Below are 15,777 nucleotides of genomic sequence, written 5' to 3' on the forward strand. Positions count from 1 at the left end.
TTTAAGCAGAAAATCATTTAATTTTCAGGGAAGCTTCTTCCGTTTATATTATCCCTGTGAGGCCAGTGGGCAGGTGAAGCACCCACTTTGGATCCCCCGATACGAGTACTGCGGAGGCCTTGCAGATTACCTGGAGAGGAGCAAGAGGTGGTGCGCCCCTGTACTTCATTTAGCATTCGGTGAGAATGGTTCAACAGAATGACTGGGCTGGTGAGCTACATAACCAAGAGATTAGAGCAGAAGTTCCCAAGCTGCCTAACAAAGTGATGAGGTGCATCCAAGAACCCTGACCAACATCATTAAAACAGATTATCTGGCCATTATTTCATTGTTTGCTGTGAACAAATTGGCTGTCACATTTCCTGCACATCACAGCACTGACTTGACTACTAAAGTACTTCAATGGCTGTAAAACACTTTGGAATGCCCAGAGGCTTTTTTTTTAATGTGGAATAATGGGACTTGGGGGTCTATATTATAAAACATAGATAAAAACTTGATTGGTTAAGATAAGTGCGGCCCGTGATCTCCTGGAAGGGTTTCAATCACCTGAGTAAATCAGAAAGTCACTTTTCCAATTTTTGTTTTCTTTCCCTTGGTCTTGGGTTTTTGTACAGTGCCTTCAATGTAGTCAAACACCCCAAAACATTTCACAGGTGCGTTAACAAACCAAATTTCACGTGAACCAGGGAATGAGTTATTATGACAGGATACCAATAGTCAGAGACCAATTTTAAGGACCTCTTTAACAGAGAAGAAAATGAGACAGAAATGTTTAAGGTGGTAATTCCAGAGATTAAGGCTAGGCAGCTAAAGGCATGGTTACCAATGGTGGAGTGTTGAAAATGGGGTGCGCAAAGACTGGAGATGTCTTGACAGGGTTGTAGAGATGAGGAGGTGTCCAGCCACACAATAATTTGAACACCAGGATGTTCATTTTAAAATTGAGGTGTTGTTGGTCCAAGAGCCAATGCTGATTAGTGAGTGCAGGCGTCAAGAGTAAATAGGACCTGGAGTGAGTTAGGATATAGGCAGCAGAGATTTGGAAGAACTGAAGTTTGCGGAGGATGCAATGTGGGAGAACACCGGCATAGTAGAAATAATACAGCATGGGTGAGAGTTTCAGCAGTCAATGAACAAAGCTCACCTAACCTCAAAGGGTTGATCTTTCCATTCAAATCACAAAGCTGCAGCAGAGATGCTGAGAATGGGCAACTTTCTCTCACTGGACAGCTAAATGTGGAGAGAAAGAAACACTAGGCATGATCTAGGAAATTTGAACAGGTGGGTAGGTCATGGATGGGGGTCGGGAGAACCTTTACTGGAGAGTAAAGGAAGCTAGTCCATCTGCAAGAAATGCTCCTGTATAGTGACTGACCAGGGCTTTGAAGCCTCATTATAATGCTAAAAATGATCATTTAGATTCAATTAAGATACATTTCAAGTCTTTGTGATTGTAAGTTGAAACCAGAGTATTGGGCGGCACGGTGGCACAGTAGTTAGCACTCCTGCCTCATGGTGTCATGGACCTGGGTTCAATTCCAGCTTTGTGTGACTATGTGGAGTTTGCACTTTCTGTTTGTGTCTGCGTGGGTTTCCTCTGGGTGCTTCGGTTTTCTCCCGCAGTTCAAAGATGTGCAGGGTAGGACGGGGGACTGGGCCGAGGTAGGGTGCTCTTTCAGAGGGTCTGCAGACTCGATGGGCCACATGGCCTCCTTCTGTACGGTAGGGATTTTATGGAATCTATTCATTCCACCAGTCATAAGATATTGTGGAAAACTAGAAGAGAAACAAACATAAATAACTGAATTTTCCATTTTGGTAACCAGCATAAAGTTTTCATGCATCGCTTTTATAACCCTTTAGGTTATCACGAAATCCCGGTTGGATGGGACGCTCCTTTCAGAGCTGCAGAGAAGTATCCACTCATCATATTTTCTCACGGTCTTGGGGCTTTCAGGTAGAGTGTCGATCCCACTGACAACCACCACTGCCCTACCTTGTTTAGTTCTATGTTCTAGTCTATGTTCCAGGACTGATGAGGGATCCATCTTTGGTCTTTCTTCTCTTTATCCATCTTTGTTTCCTTTTCTTCTCACTTTTTTTGTCATTCACGTTTGTACTTTTTCTCACTGTCTTCCACTGTTTCCTCTCTGACGACATATCCACATCATACACCCCCTCTGCCCTCCAGAATGTTTCTGGTCCGTCAGCCTCAGTCACTCATTTCCTGAATTAAGGGCACTGCATCTTCTGCTCATTCTTCATACACGATGGATGTGGCCTCTGTACTGCTCCCTTCTTTCTGTATTACTGTTCTCAAAAGCCTTGATTGACAAAGAAAGAGCAGCCAGATGTTAGGATCTGGGAGGAGGCAAAGTAAGTAAAGTCGCCATAGTCTCACATGACATCGGCAGCTTTCCCCTTTGAGGGGAAGAGCTGACTGGTGGTGGTTTAACCTGACAGTCACCACACCTCGGGCGAGGGGCAAGGTTGAGAAGGCGGGGCCTTCATGAATAACCTCAGCCGTTATGGGAATTGAACCCGTACTGTTGGCCTTGTTCTGCATCACAAACCAGCTGTCCAGTCAACTTAACTAAACTGACCACGGAGGAGGATCATAAGTGCTGAAGCATCTTACTGTTACATTCTGTTTGTTATGACAGGACCGTATACTCTGCTGTCTGCATCGAGATGGCATCTCAGGGGTTTGTCGTCGCTGCTGTGGAGCACAGGTCAGTGACTCTGAGCAGAGTCTCCAGCACTTCTGCATTATTCAGATCTTTCGAGGAGCCCACCACCATTCTAAAGAGGCTGTCAAAGGATTGTTACAATGCAGGGCCGTGCATTATGTGACACCTCCGCTGTGCACCATGTGAATGCCCTTTAAACAGTTTAGATAAATGGAGTTTTACATTGTTTCTAATCTGTGCTAAACCTGAAGTGTTTGGGATAGTGCAACGTGCTGTTTGCCTGTCAAGTGGGAATTTTGAAATTCTAGCAAGGCTAGAATGGGTTTGTGGATTGTGTAAGTGGATTTAAGCTTTGGCCTTGCAATACCTGTGATTGGAGTTGAGTAACACAGACTTGATGTCTTGCGAAACCAGATCCACAACTTCTATTTCATACTTCCTGATCTGTGACTCGAGCTTTAAATTGTGCTCCTTCCAGTTTAATAAGAATAACCACTAGCTCTCAGATTGAGATTTATTTTAAATTTAAAAACAAATTACAATTTAATAATTTTTGTCACAAGTAGGCTTACATTAACACTGCAATGAAGTTACTGTGAAAAGCCCCTAGTCGCCATACTCCGGCGCCTGTTCGGGTACACAGAGGGAGAATTCAGAATGTCCAAATTATCCAAGTCTTTCGGGACTTGTGGGAGGAAAGCGGAGCACCCAGAGGAAACCCACGCAGACACGGGGAGAACGTGCAGACTCCGCACAGACAGTGACCCAAGCCGGGAATCGAACTGGGACCCTGGCGCTCTGAAGCAACAGTACTACCCACTGTTACTGTGCCACCCAGTTTGAAGGCAGCTTTACTCTGTATCCAGCCTCTGCTGTTCCTGTCCTGGGAGTGTTTGAAATGTGTAAAGGCAGGATTTCTGTTCATAAGAGTTTGCTGCAATAATTTCTGAGGTCCCTTCACTTCTTCTCATTTTATTTTGAATCAGAGATGAGTCGGCTTGCGCTACCTTTTTCTTCAAGTCTCCTGCTGAAGATTTGCGGCAGCCAATTGGAACAACAACCTCAATAGAACACCCTCCTGAGGGACCTGGATCACCCCAAGCCTCCCCACCTATACTGGAGGAAGAATGGCTCCCCTACAGGAAAATAGATGTGGCCGAGGACGATTTCCCCCTCCGGAATCAACAGGTGTGTCTAAAATGCAGGAATTAAATGGAGGTTCCGCAGATTTGTTCACATGAATATTCCTGATTTGGTATTGGGGAGAGGTACTGAATGTGTCAGGAAATATGCTCCTAGACTCCCTGGTTCCGTTTCCATGCAGTTATCAACTAATTTTAGTCGACAGAGACAGAATGCCTTCAGTGCCTCAATTGATATCTGTCAGCAAATTAGGCTTTTGGAATTCAAAGGGCCACATGACTAGACTTTTGCAGAAGAATTATTCATTCCGTTTAAATGCAGCTTATAAAACACTGTTCCTTCACCTTATTGCCAGAGGTTAAAAAGAAGATGTACATGCACTTATACAACACCTTTCACAACCTGGGAACATCTGAAAGTGTGTTGAAGTGTTTTCCTGAAGTGTAGTCACTGTTGTAATGTAATGTAAAATACAGCCCTCCACTTGGACACAGCAGAATCTCACAGCAATGCAATAATGACTAGATAATCTATGGCAATGGTTTGAAACCAGTGGTTTCCTTTATGGGGACCACTGATTGTCATGAAAAGCTTTCACAGACCACCACATACACCAGCAGTTTCAAACATTGGGCGCGATTCTCCGGAAAGATTTTGTAAGTGTGGTAGCGAACAGGGACTGCTGCAAGCTTCTTAATGCTTGGCCTGGCGAAGCCACCAACGCAATACAATGTTAATTGGTCCACCTAACAAGGCCCCACTGGCTTCATGCCGCAAATGAAGTCTCGCCAATCCATTCGCCGGGACGTCGCTCGCCAGCCCTGTTACCAAGGTCGAGCAGCACTTGGACAGCACTTGCACAGCCAGCCCCACTCAGCTCGCAGCCATGGTGCCAAAATGCCTGCCCCAACGTTTGAAGACACAGAACTGGGGAGGCTTCTGGATGCGGTCGAGGCCAGGAGGGATGTCCTGTTCCCCCGAGGGTCCCGGAGGGTGAGCCACAGGGCATCCCAATGCCACCTGGGACGAAGGGGCAGCGGCCGTCAGCTTGGGCAGCGTGACCAGGAGGAAAGGCCTCCAGTGCCACTAGACCTACAGTTGACATCACCCCTCTCCCCCAGAGCTTTCTGCTCCCACATGAGCATCTCTTTCCCCTCCCCCATCCCCAACACTTCATGTGCCCTCCAACCCTCACTTCAACCTTGCTCTCCCTTCAACCCCCTCTCCCTTCAACCACCTCCCCACACCCTTCCTTCACCAGTCCCGTCCTGAAACACGCGTGTGGCTAACGACACCCTCTGTGTCTCCACAAGAGAAACTCTCACAATCGCCGGGGGAGGGTCCAGACTGACAGAGGGGTGCTAGACATAAGAATCCTCTCGACCTTCGAGAATTGGCCCTGGAGGTGACTGGGGTGGCCGAGGACAGAGCGGTCACCAATGTGGAGGGTGGTGCACGCCACAGAGGTACGGATCCACCAGGCCCATGTGGAGGACCTGTCAAACGCGAATTGTTAATGCAATACAGACTCCCCCTGATCACATGTCCATTCGCTTGCAGGTCCTCCAGCCGACGGCGCCAGCCCATTCGGGGTGTCCCACTACCCTGCCTTCCATGAGATCACCTCAGAAGAGAGTTCTGAGAGTGCCACAATCAACACATCACAACTCTCATCTCCACCCTCCACCAGCGCAGAGACACAGCTCGGTGGGCAACATTAGGTCAGGCTTCTGGGGCACAGTCTGGTGAGCACCACACAGTTGCTGATGCACATCAGGTGGAGGCAGTGATGCCCAGGCGAAACAGCAGTCGGAAGTCTGCGGGATACCAGTAACCAGCTGGGTCCCAACCAGATGCTGAGCCTATGGACCAGGCTATCCTGGAACAGATGGAGATGTTATGGAGCAGCCGGAACATTCAAAAGGAGATGTCAGCGACACTCTAGCAGGTCCATAGCTGCTTAGAGGAGTCCCAGAGGCTGCGGGTGCAGCAGATGTTGCCAGCAATGCCTGGCACTGAGGCCAACACTGCTAGGGTGGTGACCACAGTGGAGAGCCTGGTGCACGATGTCAGCAGCATTAATGGAGGTGTCCAAAGTGTGGCGCAGCCGGAGATGGCCATGGCTGAGGGCCTCGGCAGAATGTCCGACTCGCTGAAGGACATGACCCAGTGCCAGGCTGACCTTGATGAGGTGCTGTGTGACATGTCCCAGTCTCAGATGGAAATTGCCGAGGCACTACGGGGTTTGTTCCAGTCACAGTTGGGCATTGCCAAGGCACTGCAGAGCCTGTCCCAGTCACTGAGGAGCATCGCTGAGGCCGTTGACACAATGGTACAAACATTGGGGAACCGCCAGGGTTGGCAGAGCCAGATGATGCAGGGGCAGCCAGGGCTCGAACCAGCTGCCCCTCCGTCCGCAGGGCCCTCTGGGCACCAATCGGAAGGGCTTCCTGATGTTGGCCGCCAGATGCCTCGCCTTAACGAACCCCGTGTGGTCTTCATCTATCACCCCGGCACACGATCCTCTGTTCTCGAGGCCAAGATCTCAGCCAATAGTTTGGCATCTACATTTAGCAGGGAAATCGGTCTGTATGATTCAGTTGATTTTTTTTTTAATGAACAATTTTATTGAGGTATTTTTGGCATTGCAAACAGTTACAGTGTACAGTAATGTGCAAATATCAACATAGAGCAGAAACATAGTGCAAAAGACCACTCCGCTCTCATAAACAGTACCCGCCTATTTATCCCTCCTATTCTACTCTAATCCCCCCCCGCCGGCTGACATTTAATCCCCGCAAAGAAGTCGATGAATGGCTGCCACCCGAATACAGATCCTCTTAAAGCAAACTTAATTTTTTCCAGCCCTAATAAGCTCAACATGTCCGAGAGCCATGCTTCGGTCTTTGGGAGCTTTGAGTCCCTCCGTGCCAGCAGTATACGTCGCTGGGCTACCAGGGAAGCAAAGACCAGGACATCGGCCTCCCTCTCCTCCTGGAGCCCAGGGTCTTCCGAGACCCCAAAAATTGCCACCACTGGACTCATCACCATCCTAGTTTTCAGTACCTGGGACATGACGTCCGCAAATCCCTCCCAGTATCTCCTAAGTTTTGGGCATGCCCAGAACATGTGGACATGTTTCGCTGGCCCTCCCGCACACCTAGCGCATTTGTCCTCCACCCCAAAAAATTTACTCATCTGGGCCACCATCATGTGGGCCCAGTGGATGACCTTGAACTGAATCAGGCTGAGCCTAGCACATGTTGCAGTTGAATTTACCCTACTCAGGGCTTCCGCCCATACCCCCTCCTCCATCTCCTCGCCGAGTTCCTCCTCCCACTTGAGCTTCAGTTCCTCTGTCTGGGACTCCTCCCCTTTCATAAGTTCACGGTAAATATCCAAGACTTTCACCTCTCCCCTAGACACTACTCTGTCCTGGATCCCATTTGGCGGGAGGCGTGGGAAGAATGGGACCTATCTACGTATGAAGTACTTGCAAGTACCGGATGTCATTCCCTCTTACTAGTCCAAATTTCTCCTCCAAGGCCCTCATGCTCGAGAAGCTCCCCCCCCCCCCACCCCCCCCATCAAGAACTTAATCGCCCATCCTCCCCACCCCCACCCACCGACACGCTCGGTATCCACCATCCATACTCCCAGGGGCGAATCGGTGGTTGTCACATATTGGAGACCAGACCGATGCTCCCACCTCCCCTACGTGCTTCCACCACTGGCCCTAGATCCGCAGGGCTGCCACCACTACCGGGCTGGTGGAGTACCTGGCCGGCGGGAGCGGTAGGGGGGCCGTGACCAGGGCTGCCAAACTGGTGCCCCTGAATGAAGCCGCCTCCACTCGCCCCCAAATAAACCCTGTACCCACCATCCAACCCCTTACCATGGCTATGTTGGCCGCCCAGTAGTAGTTGCTGAGGTTCGGCAGCGCCAGCCCCCCCTCACTACGGTTCCTTTCAAGCACCGCTTTCTTCACCCCGCCCAGACAAAGCCCATAATAATCTTGTTGACCCTTTTGAAGAAGGACCGCGGGATGAAAATCGTGAGGCACTGAAAAATAAACAGGAATCTTGGGAGGATTGTCATTTTTACCGTCTGCACTCTCCCCGCAAGTGATAGCAGGAGTGCATCCCATTTCCTGAACTCGCTCTTCATTTGTTGCACCACTCTAGTAATTTAGCTTATGCAGCTTGCCCCATTCTCGTGCCACCTGTATCCCTAAGTATCGGAAACTTTCTCCGACCATCCTAAATGTCAGCCCCTTCGACCTGTTCTCCTGGCCCCTCGCCTGTACTACAAACATCTCCTCTTGGCCATGTTCAGTTTGTACCCTGAAAACCTGTCAAATTCTCTCAATATGCCGAGTATACTGTCCATCCCAGCCAGCGGGTCCGACATGTACAGGAGCAGGTCGTCCGCGTACAGCAATACCCTGTGTTCCACCCCTCCCCTAATCATTCCCTTCCACCCCCTCGCAGCTCTCAGGGCAATTGGCAACGGTTCTATGGCCAGTGCGAACAGCAACAGGGAGAGTGGGCATCCCTATCTGGTCCCCCGGTGTAGTCTAAAGTACTCTGATGTTGTCCTATTCGTCCTCACGCCAGCTTTTGGGGACTGGTACAATAGTCTAACCCAGTCAACAAAGCCCTCCCCAAACCCAAACCGTCCGAGTACCTCCCACAAATAGTCCCACTAAACCCAGTCAAAGGCCTTCTCGGCATCAATTTCCACCACTGCCTCTACCTCTCTGCCCTCCGGGGGCATCATGATCACGTTGAGTAGTCTTCTCAAGTTGGCTACCAGCTGTCTGCCTTTCACAAACCCTGCTTGGTCTTCCCCAATCACCTCCGGGACACAGTCCTCAATTCTAAGCGTCAAGACCTTAGCCAGGAGCTTGGCGTCGATGTTGATCAGGGAGATTGGTCTGTATGACCCACACGCTTCCGGGTCTTTATCCCGTTTTAATATCAGCGAGACGGTAGCCTGTGACATCGTCAGGGGTAGAATCCCTCTGTCCCTCGCCTCGTTAAATACCCTAGTCATCACTGGCCCCACTATCTCCGAGAACTTTTTGTAGAACTCCACTGGGTATCCATCCGGCCCTGGGGATTTACCCGACTGCATAGCCTTCAAGCCCCCCAGTACTTCCTCAGCTCTGATCGGGGCCCCAGTCCGTCTACCAGCCCCCTACCCACTTTTGGGAAGGTCAGTCCGTCTAAGAAACACTTCATCTCCTCCGACTCCCCAGGGGATTCCGAGGTTTAGAGCTTGCTGTAAAACTCCTGAAACACCTTGTTCAGTCCTGACAGGTCATCCATTCTGTTCCCCATACCGTCCACAGCCCTGCCTATTTCTCTGGCCGCCTCCTTCCTCCCGAGTTGCTGCGCAAGCATTCTACTAGCTTTCTCCCCATGCTCATAGACCACACCCTTTGCCTTCCTGAGTTGTTCCACTGCTTTGCTTGTGGACAACACCCCCAGCTCGGCCTGCAATCTCCGTCTATCTCTAAGTAGGTCCTCCCTCGGGGCCTCTGCGTATTCCCTATCTGTCCGGTGGATCTCCTTGACCAGTCTGTCCATCTCCGCTCTGTCCGTTCTATCTCTGTGGGCCCGAATTGAAATCAGCTCCCCCCCTTACCACAGGGTCGCTGCTGAGACTTCCTCTGTGTCATTAACCTGCAGGTAGTCCTGTATCCACTTCCGCAGTCTCCCGCACACCCCCTCCTCCACTAGCAATCCTACGCCCAACCTCCATTGTGGGCGCTGGTAGCTCCCTTGGCAGACCTGCAGATCAACCCAGTGTGGGGCATGATCCGAGATGGTGATCGCCGAGTACTCCGTATTTTTTACCCTGCCTACACAGTTCCTGCTCATGATGAAAAAAATCGATTCTAGAGTGTACTTTATGCACATGCGAGTAGAACAAATGTTCTCTTCCCGTCGGCTGTCTGGCTCTCCATGGGTCTACCCCCCCCACCATCTGCTCCATGAACCCCCTTAATTCCCTTGCCATCGCTGGGAGCCTACCCGTTCTGGAGCATGACCTGTCTAGTCCGGGGTCGAGGACCGTGTTGAAGTCCCCATCCATGATCAGTTTGCGTGAATCTAAGTCTGGGAATTTCCCCAGCACCCTTTTAATGAAGTCAGCGTCGTCCCAATTTGGAGCATATACATTCACCAGGACTACCCTCACTCCCTCAAGCGTACTCCGGACCATAAGAAATCTACCACCTCCGTCTGCAAATGTGCCCTCCGCCTCAAATTGAACCCGTTTATTGATCATGATTGCCACCCCCCTGGACTTAGAGTCCAAGCCCGAGTGGAAGACCTGGCTAATCCAGCCCTTCCTTCGTCTGGTCTGGTCAGTCACTTTCAGATGTGTCTCCTGCAGCATGATTACGTCCACCTTTAGAGCCCGCAAATGTGCGAACACACGCGCCCTCTTGACTGGCCCGTTTAGTCCTCTGACATTCCAAGTGATCGCCTCCAGCCCCTCCACCACTTCTACCAGCCCAATTGGGGCCCCCAGGCCCTCCACCAACTCCTCATCCACCTTCAGGAACTCCAACCGCTCTAAAAATTGCCTACGCCCCAGCTAGGGGTTCCGACTCATCTAACGTGCTGTAAAAGTCCCATAACACCCCATGCACCCCCTTCAGGTACAAGACCGTATTCCCTCCTGCGTCCTTCACTTCCTGGATCTCCCTCGCAGCCTCCTGCTTGCTCAGCTGGTGCGCTAGCATCCTGCTCACCTTTTCCCCATACTCGAACACCGTCCCTCTGGTCCTTCTCAACTGCCTCACAGCCTTTCCCGTAGATAGAAGCACAAATACTATCTGCAGTCTCTGCCGCTCCTTTAGCAACCCCGCCTCTGGGAGATCTGCGTACCTCCTATCCACCTGCAGAATTTCCTCCACCAGCCTTTCTATCTCCGCCCGCACCACCTTCTCCCTATGTGACTGAATTGATATAAACTCCTCCCCTGACCACTGCCTTCAGTGCCTCCCACAACGTACCCACCAAGACATCCCCTGTATCATTAATCTTTTTTAAAATAATCTTTATTATCACAAGTAGGCTTACTTAACACTGCAATGAAGTTACTGTGAAACGCCCCTAGTCACCACATTCCGGAGCCTGTTCAGGTACAAAGAGGGAGAATTCAGAATGTCTAAATTACCTAATAGCATGTCTTTCGGGACTTGTGGGAGGAAACCGGAGCACCCAGAGGAAACCCACGCAGACACGGGGAGAACGTGCAGACTTCACACAGACAGTGACCCAAGCCGGGAATCGAACCTGGGACCACATACTCCCGGATGGCCCTCCTCACCCATTCTCACACCTCTCCCTCCACGGACAACCCCATGTCCAACCTCTATTGCGGGCGCTGCCCCCCCCCCCCCCCCCCCCCCCCACCACCCCCTTACTCACCTGCAGGTCCACCAAGTGCAGGGCATGGTCTGGCACCACCATTGCCGAGTGCTCAACATCCACCAGCCCCACCAGCAGCATCTTATCGAAGTGCAACTTGTGCACATGGCAGAAGAATGAAAATTCCTTCACCGTCAGTCTCCCAAATCTCCATAGATCTACCCCCATCAAAATCAAATCATCTGCTCCATGAACCCACTTCGCTCCCCCCCCCCCCCCCCCCCCCCCCAATAATTAACCAATGGGAGTCCATGTTGGGTATCCTCCCCATCACCTGCCTCATAAATTCAACGTCACCCCAGTTTGGGGCATAGATGTTCACTAATACCACCAGCATGCCCTCCAATTTCCCACTCACCATAAAGTACCGCCCCCCGAGTCAGCAACTATACTTCCCACTTCAAACTCCACACGCTTGTTGATCAAAATCGCCACCCCCCTCATTTTAGAATACAATCCCGAGTGAAATAAATGCCCTACCCATCCCTTCCTCAGTCTTGTCTGGTTCCCCCACCTTCAGGTGAGTCTCTTTTAGCATAGCCACATCTGCCTTCAATCTTTTTAAATGTGCGAACACACGGACTCTCTTGACCGGCCCATTCAACCCTCGCACATTGCACGTGATCAGCCTGGTTGGGTCACTCTGCCGCCCCCCCCGCTACCACACGGCGAATGACCATAACCCCTTTTGGGCTCACCTCCAGCCCATGTCTTGCACCTCCTTGGGCGCCCACCGTCATCGATCCTCCTCCTACCACTTTTTAGAAGCCCTTCCCCTGTCAGCAGTTTATCACCCCACCCGCCCAGCCCCCAGAACAACAACCCCGACCCCATCCCCCACTAACCACCTGCTCACCCCCCACTGTGCTTTCGTGAACCAGCCTGTGGCGCCTAGCATCCTACCACCCACTGATTTTCTCCCCCTCCGCCCATCCATCCTGCTAGTGCAAACAAAACAACCCCACCCCAAGCCCATTCGAAGACAACAACCCCGCAGCCCCCACCAAAGAACAGAAACAAACCCAGAGCAAAACAGTGACCCCAAACACAATGTCCCAGCTCCATGATGGGTGCAGCATACCGAATTTCACCCCCCCCCCCTTGACCTTGTTAAAGCTCGCTCTCCCCTTGGCCAGCTCGGCACCCAGGTCCTGATATATGCTGATTTCACTGCTCTCGTCTGCCTGGCCCATCTCAAGATCTGCTCCTTGTCCAGGAATCGGTGCAATGGCACCACTATGGCCCTCAGCGGCTCTTTCCCCTGCGGCTTCCTCATTAGCACCCTGTGCGCGTGATTCACTTCCAGAGGTTGTGCGAATGCTCCCTCCCAGCAGCTTCTCCAACATCTTACCCACATACGTACCGGCGTCTGCTCCCTCGCTTCCCTCCGGCTGGCCCATGATCCTTAGATTCTGCCTGCATGACTGGCTCTCCAGGTCCTCAACTTTCTCTAGCAGCCACCTCTGCTGATCCCGCATCAACCCCATCTCCGCTACCATCGGGGCGACCTGCTCCTCGTGTTCCCCCGCCACCTCCTCCACCTTCTGGATTGCCTGACCCTGAGCCTCCAGCCTTGTCACCACACTGTCGATCACCGCCTTAATAGAGTCCACCGCCCTGGCCAGGTCCTCCAGATTCTCCTTTCGTTGCTGGGTGAACTTCCCATTCAGGAAGCTCATCAGCTGGTTCATTGACCACTGAGCTGGCAGGGCCGCTCTCTACCCCTCCGCCATCTCCACGTGTGTCGCAGGCACTGCACCACCTTTTGCTATCTGTTCCCCTCTTTTGTGGCTGCTTCTGGTCCTCGACTCCATGCACCGGTGGGTCACGCTCTCCTACCAGTACTACTGCACCTTTTTTCCTTCACTCATCCACCCGTTAACCGGGGAAGAGGTCCGAAAAAACCGCCACGAGCAGCAGCCACTAAATGTGCAACCACTCACACCATGACCGTCACCGGAAGTCCCCAGCGCAGCTATTTCTAATAGTTTATGATGAGCACTCACAAATACATTGCTGGCCGCTGAATCGCCCTGTTGCTCCCCTTGATGGCTGTTGGCCAGCCAGCGCCACCTCCTTTCGCCTCCGGCTGCTCGCCAGACCAAATGCCAGAAACCTGGCTGCTGCTTTGCACTGAATGAAAGTTGAGAAACTTCACACCAATTCAGGAGATCCGTGTCTGAGCTCCTTTAATCTCCACCACCTCTCAATGTCTGCCAAACTGTTTTCCCCACTCTGAAGGGGGGGTCCGTCAATCAGAGCACAATGTTGTTCTGTATTGCCTGCTGGTCGGCTCATTCGAATTTCTTAAGCATATCAGCAAATTTAGAGCTCCCAAGGTTCTGATTGGTGTTCCCAGCACAACAGCACCTCCCAAAATGGGCGTCTCCCCATTGGCCAGGGCCCCGCAGTACAGCGCTGTGTTTCGTTGAAAGTCTGCCTCTGACCACACTTTTTAATTGCAAAGATTAATATAATACTGGCAATAATTGTGAAAATTAGTTTAACAGGGAATATAATGCTACACACGAGGTACTCGTTATTTTTTCTCCACTGACTATTTTTTTCCTCACTGGCCTCTTGGCCCACCGGCAGGACCCCCGTGGACCACAGGTTGGGAACCACTGATCTTTGATGATGATAGAGAATTAAATTGTGGCTCATGATACCAGGGAAAACTTACCTTCTTTGAAGTAGTGATCTAGGTTCTTTTGAACCTAACGACCTTGCTTCCAACAGTGTAGCACTACCTTAATGAAGTATCAAGCTGGTGTTTGTGCTGCAGTCTCTTGAATGAGACTTGAATCCACAAGCTTCTGACTCAAGTCAGAGTGCAAACCTTCTCAGACACAAGTAACACTGATATACTTAATCTTCCATTCCCCCATTGCTCACTGACCTACAATGGCTCCTGGTTAAGCAATGACTTGATTTTAAAATTCATATTCATTTTCAAGACCATCCGTGGCCTTGTCCCTCCCTGCATCTCTAACCTCCTCCAACCCCACAACCTTCAGATAGCTGCTCTCTGGTAATTCTGACCTCTTGACCATCTTCGACTTCACTCACTCCACCATTGGTTATCATGGCTGTCAGCTTCCAAAGTGCCAAAGCTCTTGATTTCTCTCCCTAAAGTACTCTGTCTCTAGAGCTTCCTCTCCTCCTTAAACCTAAGTCTTCAATCAAATGTTTGGTCATCTGCCCAAACATTACCTTCTATGACTTGGTGCCAAATTTTGTCTTTTAATGGCCTTGTGAGGCACCTTGGAACAGTTTGCTCCATTAAGGATGATATATATAAATAAAACTCGTACTACAAATTGAAGAAGACTTGAAAAAAGAGACAGGTGTTTTGTTACAGATATAAAACAATCTCTAAAGGAGCAATAAAGTCTGCCAAATGCGTCAGTCATTTAGGAACAATAGGAACAGGTGGAGGCCATTCAGTCCCTCGAGCCTGTCCCCCCCATTCAATGAGATCATGGCTGATCTGTGACCTAACTCCACATACCTGACTTTGGCCCATATCCCTTAATATTTCTGCTGAACAAAAATCTATCTATCCCAGATTTAAAATTACTAACTGATCTAGCTTCAACTGATGTTTGTGGGAGAGGGTACCAAACTCTACCGTCCTTCGAGTGAAAACGCCCATCCTACATCTCTCCTGAATGGTCTAGCCCTAATTTTTAGACTGTGCCCCTTAGTTTTAGAATCTCCGACCAGTGGAAATAGTTTATCCTTATCTATCCTGTCTCTCCCTGTTAATATCTTGAATACTTTGATTAGAACACCCCATAACCTTATACATTGAATCGGAAGCAGGTCTAATTTGAGTAACCTTTCCTTGGAACTGAACCCCTGTGATCGGGTATCATTTTTGTAAACCTACGCTGCACTCCCATCAAGACCAAAATATCCTTCCTAACGTGTGGTGCCCAAACTGCACACAATACTCCCAAGTGGGGTCTAACCAGGGTTTTGTACAGCTGCAGCATAACCCTGTTAGGACTGAAATGAGGTGAAAGAGGGTTGTGAATCTTCAGAATTCCCGTTACCAGAGAATATTCAAGACTGAAATCAACATAATTTTGAACATTAAGAGAATCAAGATATGTGGTGAGCGGAAAGAAAAGTGAAGTTGAAGTCTAAGATTAGCCATTACTGAATAGTGGAGGAGGCTAGAGAAGTTGGGATGGGAGACTCCTGCTGCTGTTTCTTTCGTTCTTCGTACGAGTTACTGTAAGCTATTCCACAGGAGATTTGCTAATTTCCTCTTTCTTTACTTTCTGTCTATTATAATTGAGCGTTTATAAAACAAATGACAGAGGTGTTAACGATTAAGAAGTTGAGAGTAAGAATATGCAGTCAGGTGAAATGTTTTCACCAGGGTTAATTGAGAATTGGAATGCATCAATCAAGAAGATTATGGAAGCTGACAGAATAAATGGGTTCAAGACACCTGTTTCTGCAGAGAGAAACGGTTGAAGGATCTG

At 50.1% G+C, this 15,777-nt stretch overlaps 1 protein-coding gene across 6 annotated transcripts in view; it reads left to right on the top strand.

The window, feature by feature from the left end:
* Positions 1–15,777, top strand: part of LOC119966603 (platelet-activating factor acetylhydrolase 2, cytoplasmic-like) — a 39,046-nt gene that overhangs the window by 12,685 nt on the left and 10,584 nt on the right. For all 6 annotated transcript variants that reach the window (XM_038798605.1, XM_038798587.1, XM_038798578.1 and 3 more), the window contains exons 3-6: positions 29–179; positions 1,867–1,960; positions 2,667–2,735; positions 3,680–3,881. In XM_038798605.1, coding sequence (XP_038654533.1) covers positions 29–179; positions 1,867–1,960; positions 2,667–2,735; positions 3,680–3,881 — 516 coding nt within the window. The remainder of the gene's footprint in view (positions 1–28; positions 180–1,866; positions 1,961–2,666; positions 2,736–3,679; positions 3,882–15,777) is intronic.

The sequence above is a fragment of the Scyliorhinus canicula genome, chromosome 1, assembly GCF_902713615.1.
Source record: "Scyliorhinus canicula chromosome 1, sScyCan1.1, whole genome shotgun sequence".
Classification (NCBI taxonomy): Eukaryota; Metazoa; Chordata; class Chondrichthyes; order Carcharhiniformes; family Scyliorhinidae; genus Scyliorhinus; species Scyliorhinus canicula.